General features: G+C 38.5%; 1 protein-coding gene across 1 annotated transcript in view; it reads left to right on the top strand.

Annotated features, from left to right (window-relative positions):
* pcxa (pyruvate carboxylase a) overlaps positions 1 to 11,149 on the top strand; it is a 121,744-nt gene extending 110,595 nt beyond the window's left edge. Inside the window, exons 17-21 of the mRNA XM_084137667.1 lie at positions 2,217 to 2,461; positions 5,465 to 5,644; positions 7,170 to 7,418; positions 7,571 to 7,711; positions 8,807 to 11,149. Of these exons, the coding sequence (XP_083993793.1) occupies positions 2,217 to 2,461; positions 5,465 to 5,644; positions 7,170 to 7,418; positions 7,571 to 7,711; positions 8,807 to 9,058 (1,067 nt within the window). The 3' untranslated portion in view covers positions 9,059 to 11,149. The remainder of the gene's footprint in view (positions 1 to 2,216; positions 2,462 to 5,464; positions 5,645 to 7,169; positions 7,419 to 7,570; positions 7,712 to 8,806) is intronic.
* The last annotated feature ends 2,919 nt before the right edge of the window (positions 11,150 to 14,068 follow it).

Below are 14,068 nucleotides of genomic sequence, written 5' to 3'. Positions count from 1 at the left end.
GTGTTGATGTGAAAAGGAAGAGACAGCGCTGACACATGCTCGATTCTTATTACACTAGAGTACACAAAGCATTGATATTCCTCAAACATGCCATTTGTTCTCTCCTACTGAACCTCCGCCTGAACCTTTCAACATAGACGAAAAATGAAATCTAAGATTAAAATATGTAAATCTCCCCTTGACTTACATTGATAGAATGTTCACCAATTAAAATGTGATAACTGTATTTGCATAGTGAATTCTGATCAGCTACAACCCAGTGTGTTTATAATTGTGAAAATTGATAAAATAATATAAGAAATAATATTTTGCAATATCAAGCAGCATACCAAGTTGTTTTTGTACAGCTAAAAAACTGGAAACGGATGACACCAGAAGCCTCACACTTTCAGGTTACAAATTACCTTCACCTCAGAGCCCACTCACGTTTACACTTCAAATATCACATTATGTGTAGATTCTAATGCACAGCTGACAAAAAAAACAAGATTTAGTTTGTTGATGACTAAATAATATCTTTTAGTTAACTATATGTCTATCCATCCATCGGCTATCTATCTAGATATCAGATTAATATCTATCTGTCTGTCTGTCTGTCTATCTGTCTATCTGTCTATCTATCTATCTATCTATCTATCTATCTATCTATCTATCTATCTATCTATCTATCTATCTATCTATCTAATATTTCTAATCCATCTATCCACCTATCTATCTGTCTGTCTGTCATATCTATCCACCTTCTGTTCTGCCTATCCATCCATCTATCCATCCATCTAATATTTCTAATCTATCCATCCATCATCCATCCATCAACCCATCCATACATACATCTTATATTTCTAATCCATCCATCTATCCAATATTTCTAATCTATCCATCCATCCTTCCTCCATCCATTCACCATCCATCCATTAACCCATCCATCCATCCATCCATCCAATATTTCTAATCTATCCATCCTTCCTTCATCCATTCACCATCCATCCATCTGTCTGTCATATCTATCCATCTTCTGTTCTGCCTATTCATCCAATCAGTCCATCCATCCATAATTTATTGAATTTTTAAAACATTGACAGGTAATTGCCAGGACACACAAAAATATACTTTTCGGTCTGTTGTGTTTCCCATTTTACAGGGGAAATAAATCCCTATTTTACAAACAACATTTCCACGGTAAAGGATGCAAATACAGAATTGAATTGAAAAAAGGAGAAAATAAAGGTTTAAAGTTCCCCTGTGAAAACATGCCAAGTTGTCAATGAGGATTTGTTGTGTGAAACGAGAGATTCCAAGTCTGTCTGTCTGTCAGTCTACTTGTTAGTCTATCAAGATGGATTGATAGACAGATAGATAGATATAACATCCTGTCATCTTGCCAATTCTCCTTCAACTTTCTCTCTCACCTTGTCATTTTCTAATCTGCCTTTCTCGCTCTCTCTATCAATCTCTCATTGTACTGCTCCGGTCCCATCGTCTCTCTCTCTCTCTCTCTCTCTTCTTCTGTTCAAGCCAGTTCATCACGGTAAAGGGCGTGTGGCCAGAGATCGATTCCCGAGCTGACTGACGTGTGCTGATTGATCAGTCTTCATGGGGAGGAGCTGGACACGCTGCTTTTACACAATAACATCAATAGCGCCTAATAGCTTGTAGTCGGGGTGGCAGCAAGAACATTTTTTATGAGGGCGTTGTCATGAGCCCTGCAGTCGCTCTCCGGTATAACGGGTGCGCGCACACGTTAGAGCGCATTTGTGCGCGTGTTATCTTTTGCACAGGAAAACTATTGTGATCACAGCGATGGGCAATTAGTGAGGATGAGGGAGCCAAACGAGCATGTAAACTCTGTTGCAAGTGGCGTGCCTCATTGATTGATTAATTGACTGACTGCTGCTGGTAAATGATGAAGCCGTGAGTGGCAGGAAGCAATCTATGCTCCGCCACCAATTCCCTGCTTCTACCACATACAGGCCCCTGTGTGCTGAGCTTTCAAGGACTGATTAAAAGCTTTGGAAGAATGCCTGATTAGCCGGTGCAGTCTGTTAAAGAGACGAGGACTTTCATTATTTCTGATTAAATATTAAAGTCAGACAGTCATTTGTTGTGCTACTTGTTCTCAGATTGCTTATTCCTCTTGGTAGGCTAATGATCTCTCATCCTGTCTTTCTTTCCTCTTCCGTTCTTTCTCTTTCACTTCACCCACAATTCTTTCTCAGGCATCACTCTTGAGAAGGTCTTTGACTACAGTGAGTATTGGGAGGTGACCCGAGGCATTTATGCTCCATTTGACTGCACCGCCACCATGAAGTCTGGGAATTCTGATGTCTATGAGAACGAGATCCCGGGTGGCCAGTACACCAATCTCCACTTCCAAGCACACAGTATGGGGCTGGGGAACAAGTTTAAGGAGGTGAAGAAAGCCTACGCAGAAGCCAACAAATTGCTTGGTGACCTCATCAAAGTAAGCAATTCTCTTTATTTTCATATTTAAGTCTATTTTTAGTTATTTGTGATGGATTCTAACAGGATGCTACAATCAGGTTGTCCCATTTTTTTCCCCCATAGCGAAATTAATCTTTAGCAATAAAGTATTAAAGGTATAGCGCAGCGGAGGATTTTCTTTTTCCGGGTGGATCATCAAGACTATTGGTCCTCCTAAGTGTCAATCATTCTGGTGATATGTTTACTTAAGGCCGTCGTACGTGCTCGTGCACACGATTCACACGATGGCGTGCGCTCAAAACACAGATTGGGCTTCCCATTGATGCCTCAGTCGCAAAGTTTCTACTTGACAGGTAAAGTTTGGCATGCTATTTGGAGAAATCCATTTAAAATCACTGCTAGTAAAAGTTAATGTAAGCTATGATTAGCTCGTGCATGCTCTCTCGTGCACACGTTTAATAGGCGTTCCCTCTCGGGAGCAGGTAGAGTGTTGCGCATGTGCACTTTTTCAAAAAGTGGAGAGGGCGGTTCTTTTCTAAAATTCGGGAAAATCCTCCGCTATACCTTTAACTTTTGAATACAGACCTACTAAGAGCTCAGAAGTTGTAATATACTACTTAAAAAAAAAAAACTTTAAAGGTGTTAACGTTTACATTGTTCTGTGAAACTTGGTGGGCAAAATCATTACAATAGCAATCCACATGATCGGGAATCACAAAAGATTTCTCCAAGCAGCGGATTCAAGCTTCTTGGTTTGAAACTGACTTCTGTGTAAAACAACTGACATTTTTTGCCCCCAAATTTCACTGTGACAGCACCTTTAGAGCTGAATTTACAGTGACAAACTACACTACCCATAAACCTGGACTGACTAAAATTACAGCGAAAAAGTGGTGAACACTGACTCCCATGAAGCATTGTGCATATATTTGTAATATATCAGCTGAATATTTTGCAATACACTTAAAATATATTGTATTTTATACTTATAAATTACTGTAAATCAGTAGTTTTATATTGTGCAGTTGCTTTCAGTGCCATTTGTAATTCTTCATGTAAAGAACCTTTTTTTTGTTTTTGTTTTTTTTTGTTTAGATGAATGTTGTAGTTTATAATGTAGTAATTCTTCACGGAGCTGGTTTTGTTTTTTCATGGAGCTGGTTTTGTTTTTTCATGGAGCTGGTTTTCTGTAGAATTCTTTATTAGAAATCCATTTGGAGAATTGCAGCATTATTCCAGAATTAAGGCCGTAAAAAAGTATGGAAAAAACTATTCTGTGATTGTCAGACGAGGACTCAGGTCAGCTCATTTCTCATAAAATGCCATAATGCTTTTAAACATGATGACTGGAAAATATCAAAAATGGAAAATATCAATGCAGTAGTACATGAAGTGGTGTGTATGGTGTCATGATGAGCCCTTTTAACAACTACATGCGTGTTATTGCTTATAATTATCCAGATCCTCATGAGTCTAGTCTTTATATGGTGCCAAAGACACCACACCTTTTAGATAATTATTACCTCAGTTGTTACATTTCACACGCTTGAAAACGGAGTTGTGATATTGTCAAATGATCACGCTCTGAGTCATTCCTTTTATTGTTACTCGTGTCCTGTTCCTTGCTTGCTAATGTTAGGCATGTTCAAAAGTATTGTTATAATTTGAGTTATTTTGGTCAAATGCAATGTGCAAATGTGTAGCACCAAGTTTTTACTACACTTGTCCTTGTTACATCTTTAACAACTTTAAATCAAGTTTTATTCATAAAATGTAAGAACTCTAGGAATAATTTAGAATATGAACTGCTGTAGAATATGTTTTGATCAATATTAATGTGATGTGCAACCACAGGTAGTCAGCTAGATAGTGGAAATAAGTGGTTAACCAATATTCAGTCTGGCTCTGTTTACTTAAAATCCAATTTCATATTCTGTACTTCCTGTATAATATGAAATCCAGATTTCTATTTTTAGATTTCTACTCCATAATCAGTCCTTTCAGAGATTTAAATCAGATTTCCCCCCTTCATTGCACTTAAAGTTGGAGGCCAATCATGAAATATGAGATTAGCAAATAAGTGCATGCTTTAGATTCATGAAGAAGTTCTCTTTTTTTTTTTCTCTTGCTCCATCAATGAATGGAATATTTAAGATTGTTCATACGCCGTAATTGTCACTTGACCGTCACAAACGTGCAGTTTAAATAGCTTGTATGCAACATTCTCCCTGGTTAAATAGGGCTTAATTACCACCCCTTGCACTGAAAAGGGTCTCACCCTCACTCTTGATATCTGCTCACGCTCACAAGATCATGAGCACCGTGGACCCGAGAGCTGCACTCTGAATCACTGATTTAATTGCTCGTTCTCCTCTCTCTTTCCTCCTCCCTCCTCCTCATCCCTCTTATTCCGTTGCTTATACCGTCTCAATCTCCAGATGAAATTGAATAAAAATAACTTGGCAAAAAAATGGGACAGAAAGGAGGAGTGAATAAATAATCCTGTCCCTGTCTCCTATGGCCCAGAGACAGATCAACTGGGAAGAGCTTTAAGGAAAGCTTATCTGTTGTGTTTCAGAGAGGCTCTGACTGATCTCCTCCAATCAAAGGCGTCTGTGAGCGTTTGGTCTTGCCTTGCTGCTTTTCATTTCCCTGGGCTTAATTAAATGATCGAAGATAGTCGGCTTTCTGTTCTCAGGGTCCCCCTCGCTGTTAATATTGTCAATATCGAGACTGAGCGGTGCGCTGCTTAACAAGCGCCAGTTAGCGTTGGGTTTCATTAGCGCCTCTCTCTTTTCTCTTTCTCACATTTTTCTACCCTTTTGTCCTTACGACGCAAATGTTATCTACTCCCTAAGCCGTGTTTCTGTTTGCCACTGCACTTCGTCTCCTCTCTTACTCCTAGTTTAGATTGGCTGGTTGGGCTGGTGGAGAGCTGAGATGTATCGATGGAGGCCTAAGCAAGCATGTCTTTTCATTTCTCACTTTTATCTGTCCTTCTCCTCTCATTCCCTCCGTTCAGGTGACACCCTCCTCTAAGATTGTGGGCGATCTGGCACAGTTCATGGTGCAGAACTCTCTGACTCGGGCAGAAGTGGAGGAGAGAGCAGATGAGCTGTCTTTCCCCCTCTCCGTGGTAGAGTTCCTGCAAGGACACATCGGCATCCCCCACGGAGGATTCCCGGAGCCCTTCAGGTCAAAGGTACGACACACCCAGCGGATTTATCACTCAATCTGTTGAAATACAACTAGTGTGACAAGATACCTTATTAAATGCCGTATGGCTATTCATTTAAATATGTTTTACAGCTGTGGTTTTTAGAGGGGATAGTTCACCCAAAAATGAAGATTTGGTCACCATTCACTCACCTTCATGTCGTTCCAAACCTGTATGACTTTTCTCTACTGTGGAACTCAAAAATGGTTTTTAACTGTTGTTGCCTATACAATTAAAGTCAATGGGGTCCAATGTTCTTTAAATAACATTCTTCAAAATATCTGTTGAACACAAAATAAGTTATGAATAGTGTTTAAGGTTAAAATTTAAGGTAGCAACATGGCAGGATTTAGAACTGAAGGTTAAGTGTCTTGGTTAGAACTAGTGGTTGGAGTTGGTGTAAGTAATGAAAATGTTTTTTTGTTTTTTGTTTTTTTAATGGTTTTAGTTAACTATAATAACCCTGTTATCAGGGATGTGTGACCAACACAGGACTAATGTTCAGAATACTATCCTATTAGTTTAATAGCCATGGTAATTTCGTAGCCATGGTAAAAAAAGAATCACAAATTAAGATAATATGGAAATATGGAATCAAGACATTCTGTGGGGACAGAGGTTAGGATGAAGGTAATGTAGAAGGGTCGGAAGGAGGATTTAGAATCGATTGTTTTAAAGTAAGTTGAACTCGAGTTTAAGTCTCTGCTCGGCTTGAGTTGAGATCAGAAAGAAGAGAAAACCCAGTTGCACAAATACAAGTTATTGAATATCTCTGTGGTGGGATTCAGTTGAAGAGAGGGTTTCTCTGTGTATCTCTCTACAGTCTCTGGAGTGCATTAACACTGTTTTGTGCTTGTCAGAGATACGTACGGGAAAACCATGTCATTCCTTTTGTTTTGAACGCCCCAATTACCCAGCAGCCATTCCTGTGCAAGATTAGCTGTTTCTCTAACAAATGTGTCTCACACCAGAACTGAACAATGGTTGTGCTAAAGCTTTTTTGCACATGCAAGTATGAAGCTAATTTATTTACAGAATTTGTAGGCCATCTGCTTTGCATATATTTTAGATGAAAAACACATTTGAGCAACTTGGCACTGACCTTATTTTTTCCCCATCTGGTTTTTTAACATTAATATTGTTCATAATTATGCAAGCGATTGTTTGCTTGTATAAAATAAAATGTATTTAGGTCTGTGGTGTGTATTCTGAAGTCTTTGCTCTACAGAATAAAAATACAGACATTTCATCATTTCAAATTTAATTATTCACAACTTGAATGCAACTAAATGAAGCAACAGGGAGAGATTAATCCTGCTCCTGGTAATGATTGGTTATAAATATTCCTGGATTCTGTGTGGGTCTTAGGGGGATTGCGAACGCTCTACATCATCCGCTTACGAGCAGCTTGAAAATTCAGTGTAGCACCAATATTTGAGGAAATATACGTTTATTGTCTATTCAGGCACCTGCTCTTTTCTCAGGCTCTCATCACTTATTTGTGGCACAGGTTTTGAAGTCTCTTCCTCGTGTGGAAGGACGTCCTGGAGCTACCCTGCCTTCCATGGATTTCCAGGCCTTGGAGAAGCAGCTGCAAGAAGCTTACGGTGATGAAATCACCCCTGAGGATGTGATGTCAGCAGCCATGTACCCCAAAGTGTTCCAGGAGTTCAAAGAATTCACTAGAACCTTTGGGCCTGTGGATTGTCTAGACACTAGACTCTTCCTGGATGGACCTAAGATTGCTGAAGAGTTTGAGGTGGGAGTATTTCTTTTTTAATAAAGAAATTATTAAACTGAAGTAGCCTCACATTTTTATTTGCTGTTACTGTGCCATAAATCTTCCTGTCATCCATGATCCATTCCTACATTCCTTATTTCCTGTGCTTGTATCTCTGCTGTCTGTCTCAGGTGGAGTTGGAGCGAGGCAAGACGCTTCATATCAAGGCTCTGGCTCTTGGAGACCTTAATAAAGCCGGTCAGAGAGAGGTGTTCTTTGAGCTCAATGGTCAGCTGAGATCCGTCCTGGTCAAAGACACCGTGGCCATGAAGGTGTGTTTCTGAATTTTACTTACAACTTTAAAGGGAGGGATTTTTCATTTTAGAAAGTTGGTCATGTTTTTTGGACCAGTTGCTTGAAGGTAGAAACAGCTTGTTTCCTAAGTAGAGTTACAAGAAGTAAAACACATAAACAGCGTAAACAAAATTGGTACATCATGTGAAACCAGACAGGCTTATTATAGTTTCACATTTTTAGTTTAGTTTTTTATTTCTATTTTATTTTAAATTTAGTTTAGTTTTTATAGGGGTTTCCAATGCGTTTTCTAGTTTCAGCTTTTTTTTTTTTTATTGTAGTCTTAAGGCTAATGATAACTATTTTGGTGTCCACAATATAGTTACAATAACATTGTTTATTAGGGATGCACCGAAATTAAAATTCTGGGCCAAAACCGAAAATTCAGGATGCAAAACAAAAATAAATAATAGATTAATAATCAATTAATTAATCTAACTTGTTTAATGATCAACAATCCAATATCTAATGCTGAGTTGTACAACTCACATTGCACATTAGGCAGTTTTTATATCAACTTTTTAATAACTGAATTGTTTCTACTCCAGTTGGTTAAATATAAACATTTAAATGACAATAAACTGTAATAACTTTCTTTCATGACAGATTTATTCAAACATGCATTAAATAATGACAAGGTTAAGTAAAAAAAATAAATAAGGTATAGTGCCTATATTTAGCAAAATGCTCTCCGGAGTTATTTTTTCTGCCTAACTAATGAGTTTATGGACATTGAGTAGCTTACTTGAGGTAAATAAAACGTTGTGATATTGTATTGCCTACAGAGCTGCTTTATTGACGTCTTTCCCTGATATAAACACTGAGTCATTTCATGAAACAGGATTCATTTCGATAAGTCGTGATGTATCTTTTAACATACCGTCTGGTGTTCACCCATGTTTATTTCATGCTGTAACTAACTATTAGTAAAGAGGAGATGAGATGATCGGTTCACGTGCGCTTGATCCACGCTGCCGCTTGAACTGAGGCAGAATAGGAATAGAATATGTTGCATGTGTGTGTAAATAAAACTGAAGTCCTGCCAACCTATATCAATTTTCTTGGATTTGTAGGAGATGCATTTCCACCCTAAAGCCCTGAAAGACGTACGTGGGCAAATTGGAGCTCCTATGCCCGGTAAGGTGGTAGAGGTGAAAGTGAAGCAGGGCCAGCAGGTGGAGAAAGGACAACCGCTCTGCGTCCTCAGCGCCATGAAGATGGAAACGGTGGTGAACTCTCCTCTCTCCGGCATCGTGACCAAGATCTACGTGGCCACCGACAGCACCCTGGAAGGAGATGATCTTATTCTGGAAATCACTGAATAGAGATCATGAAGGCCAACAGCAGGAAACATCACCACGGCCAATCCCTGCAAGGCTAAACACACAAACTTTAGTGACACACACATATAGAGGCTAACACCTTTTAGTAGAAGCTTATTTTTACAGGATCTCAAAAAACGATGGATGAAAGCTGAAAAAGCTTGTACTTTCCAGCTTGAATTCTTTGACTGTTGTGTTATATGTGCTTTTGTGATCCTCAATCACTTTAATTTATGCGTGATGAGGATGTGAGCTAGTGTTATTCTGTAGACAGAGAAATGTTTGTCAGTCTTTAATTAGTATTATTGAATGTAGTAAAAACTATAAGATTTACACTGAAAATATAGCAAGCAATAAATTAATGACAGAACGAGATTTAATTAGTTGAATTCCTAAGTCTTATTGTTTCGTCACTTTGGTCATGATTGTTTACATAAACTAAAAGCACTAAAAATCTGAAACAATTCTCACAAAATCATATGCACAAGTCGTCCCTTATATATAGAAGTCTTATGTCAGAGATTATCTTTCTTGAATTACTAAGCGAATGCAATTTATTTCAAGACAAATTGCCGTGTCTCATACACCCAATGTTTTGACCAATGGCCTTGCTTGCTTTGCTGGGAACGTAAGTGCAGGAATGGATCCGACCCCGTCTCCTGAGCCTTACACTTGAGTTGTATATCATGTAAAGGTGGAGAATAGTTACCCAGATGTTTTGGGCTGAAGTGAGCCCCATTGAGCCCGACGAGGATCGATGAGTCTATATTGAAGAGCACTTATAGACTCCGCGGCAGCTTCTGCGCATATTGAGTTGGAACGTAGGCTTTAGGCGGAACGTCCTTTTCCCAGGGCTCATCTTGTGCTTGTGTTCCAATTGCTCTCAGTCTTAATGTGAATTTATTTCACTGTCCTGTTACATTCCCCCTTAGCGGCAGATGCCTCATGGCTGGTGTAATGACACTGAATGGCTGTATTCTCCACCTTTCTTTAATTTCCCTTGTTGAACACGATTGATATAATTCGTAACAGATAATCAGGTTTTATTCAACGGCATTCAACTAATAGAAATCACTCAGCCTGAAATCTAAGAGATGCATGGCTTTTGTGGCAAACAAGGTCCATTGGGGTGCGACTGAAATGGTTTTAGCAGTCTTGACTCAAAGTAGACCAATTCTTCATGAGGACCAATAGCCTGCAACGATATTTTCTTGCTTATCTTAACATCCCAAGGTGGAGACTAGAGCACATTGTTTTAACTGTGTGAATTGTACAAGCCCATAAATGTAATGATCGTCCCTTCAAATGGATGTTGCCATTAAAATTAAGCTAATGTTGTTTAGATGTCGATTTTAGAGCACAAAACGTTCTCTAAACAATCCATCTCATCACCACAGTCATATTTGAGATTGTTCCTCTGTGTTGTCTTACAAATACATCTCAGTTTACATGAGTACAGTGCTAAGGAGTTGTGATAGGCACAAAACTAGGGGATTTGTTGTGAGAGGGAAGATTCCTGTTGGCTTTTGGACTTTTATTTGGTTCCCATATCATGTATGGGGCACTGACAAGGTGTCTGAAAATCTCTGGAGAAATGTTCAATGCTATCAGTTCTGACAGTGCATCAAGTCAGTGACCCTTGCGGCAATTCTGAGAGTTTTAGAGTCGAGAAGTGGTTGACGCCTGTCTTTTTTTATGCTGCAAACAATGCAGTATGTATCAAAGTTGTTAAATGGGTCATGCATCATCTTAATGTAGCATATGTTGCTGATGCATATCTACTTGGCACATTGTTAATTCAAACTGGGTAAATTTACAGGGTAAATATTTCTGTGCATAGACTGTTTGAAATTGGGAAAGTTCTGAAGGGAATTGGAACTAATCTGTGTGACATTTCAGATCTGATGCCTTTAATAGCATTCGTTATCTTTCCATTTGAAAGTCTTTATTTCTGTGAAGTTCATCTCTTTCGATCTGTTTTGATAATGAGAATGATATCATGCAAATACTAATGCACCATACCCTTGTATGTTATTTTAGCATTAAAAAAGTTGGAGAAAATATATATAAATAAATAAATAAATAAAAGTTTAACAGACTGTCTCCTGTGTCTTGTTTGATGGTTGATATTTTACAGCATAAATCAAAACTTGCACGTGGTGATGCAATTGTTTCGATTTATTCTCTCAAGGAGTCGATATTCACGTGAAAACACAAACCACATGTTAAAAACAGCTTGACATGACAACTTTTATGAGTCATTGTTTGAGTGGGTTCCATTCAGATCAATATCTACAATCATGGGATCTCACATGCAGATGACATAACATGTCTCCAATAAACTCTGCTTATTGATCGTCCGTCTGCCTGCTACATGTGGCTGGGAGAAACCATCTGTATAATGGAAGAGATGGAATAATATAAGATCCATCATGTGAATAATTAAGTTCATTAGCTTGTTAGAGTCTTATGATTGGGCATAGTCAGCCTGCCAATGATACTGCTGACTGATGGCTCCATATTGGTGCGCTTGTGGCAAAACGGGATATAGGATTGTGGGATAATGTAGGAGTGATGGATGAAGCTCCCCTGTGCATCCATATGCTCGTTCTATTCTGGCAGCAAGTGTGGGGTGAGTTGATTTGCTCAGCTGATGGATTGATGTATGTGGATGAAGCTCTGCAGGGTTTGTTTATGTTGGTCAGTCTCGTATCTGATGTATCTCATAAATATGATGACAGTGGGTGTGTTTAATTAGAGGGAGAATGACTCAGAAGCATTAAATAAAATCTAATTTTAGAACTGTTTTTTAATTTGGATGTAACTTAATGACCCAAATGTAGGTGTGAATGTGGCATACGTCCTTGTTAAAACACAGTAGATTAAGTCTTTATTAGCTCCTCAGCAGGATCAGAGAGTTCAGCTTATCATCTCGCAGTTATTCAGACACTTTGGCAGTCTTATCAGCAGATGTACAAATCAATGTTCCTTGCCAATGCCTGTCGATCCCACAATCCTATTTGCATCGCCCAGCTTTCATCTCTTTTTTTACCCTATCATTCCTTCACACTCTCTCGACTTGACTGTTTCCTGACTGTTTCTCTCTTTCTCTCTCGCTTTTTCCACTAGTCTTTTATCACTATAACCCTGAAAGGCCGCCGTATTATTCCACGTACCTTCCGGCTGTTAGAGCTCTGTTATCATGTATTCAAGGAAAGTATTGGAACCCTTGTCTACACCTGGCTTGTAGGTACAGTGATGAATTAGATATGAATATTCACAGTCTGGTCCTGCCACTCTGTAATACCACAGTGTCACCAAATATTCATAAGCTCTGTAATTCTAGCCTTTTCTCCTTGCCTTTGGGGTTATCCTACACATCCCTCTTGCATAAATCAATGAGTCTCAATGAAGCCACAGTCGATTCCAAAGTAGTCCTGCAATGCTACTGTCCAAAAAGCCCTTTAAAAATATAGCATTTTTTTGCTTGTCATCTAAATGTACTTTCCTGTATATCTCTGTATTCATACAGTAGGCAAACAACACACAGATGACAGATTTTCTGCTGGAAATTTGAAGAATGCAAGCAGTGTTCCTCATGGTTATATTTAAGGTTTACACTTTATTTCGATGGTCCACTTTGGACATTCTACTAATTATAAGTAACTTTGTAAGATCATGTGAACTAATTCTCATTAAAGTATACAGTAGTAGACTGTTAGGTTACGGTTGGGTGTTACAGGCTTTGGGTTGGTATAAGTTAACGTAGTTGTGAAGTTACTTATAATTAGTAGTGTAAGACTGGAAGAACTGGAAGAAAGGGCAACTCTCTGAGAAAACAAAGGAAAACTCTCTCTTGTGAAGTTAGCATCACCATTTGAGATGCAAGTCTCACCTCAAAATACATCTCTTTCCATCTTCCCCCACTCCTTCTCTCTCATGCTGAGATCACCAAAATTCACCCAAATATCTATATGGTTTAATGTGAATAATTATCATACAGTATTATACATGTCTGGTATCATTTGAAATGTCTCAGTGTGACTGGTACAAATGTCTCATTCCCAAAGAAGTAAACCAAAAGGTAAAAAAGTTCTTAAGAGTTTAGAGATAACTTGCACACAGAGGAGGGTGTGTCTTCCAGGCAAATGGCATCCTGCCCAAAAGGTGTAAACTCTGAATGCAAATTACCATTGTTAGCAAATGTTTCCATGTGAAAGAAGTTTCTATCTATATAAAGAAATGCAACGAGAGGCTCAGGGCGATTCTGTAACTCAGATCAGCCCATAATGTTGAAGGACCTCAAAGACTTCAGCATTATGTATTTTTCTAAATGTCAGGTTTAGCCTACATCTTTTACTCTTTATCTCTGAGCATATTGATGTTATTGTATTGATTATCTTCGAAATGATTATGAAATTGGCATGATACATTTACCTGACATAATAAATTGTTACATTCGTAGGATTCGTATGTTACCGCAAGTCTGCATCAGATTAGTGACGACTAATATTTGGCACTAATTCAAGTGTAGCCTACTTGGTTTGCAAAGACAAAAAGTGAATTTCCGTTTAGGACAGCAAAAAATGCTGCTTGACCAACCTAAATTTGGGTGTGTCTTACCTCTGTTTTAATTTACTGTTCCTTTAGATAAGTGTATGTGGGAAACCACGGCATGGCCAATCCTAAAGCTATTATGAGAGAAGTAAAGTTGATTGACTTCTATGTTACGTTAACGTTACGTTAAATTCAACTGTATGCAATTCCATGTGGGTTATACCAAAGACCATCTCAGGTATATAGCCAATTACCTCTGTTTAGTGACCAAACTGACAAGCTTGTGATCGTGAGACCTGCGTTAAACAGAAGACGTGAGGACCTCAAAGCGGCATAGCTTCCTAATATGAACAGGTAAAATATAAGTAAAGAGCTGAAAAGAATAATCAAATGTGCTGCTAAACTTATATAAATGACCATTAAACACTTGGCATTCTAACCTAAATTCGAGGTCAT

The sequence above is a fragment of the Abramis brama genome (assembly GCF_963993115.1).
Source record: "Abramis brama genome assembly, chromosome: 15".
In the NCBI taxonomy this organism is placed as follows: domain Eukaryota; kingdom Metazoa; phylum Chordata; class Actinopteri; order Cypriniformes; family Leuciscidae; genus Abramis; species Abramis brama.
Note: the sequence above shows the minus strand (reverse complement) of the source record. Positions and strands in the feature narration are given on the sequence as shown.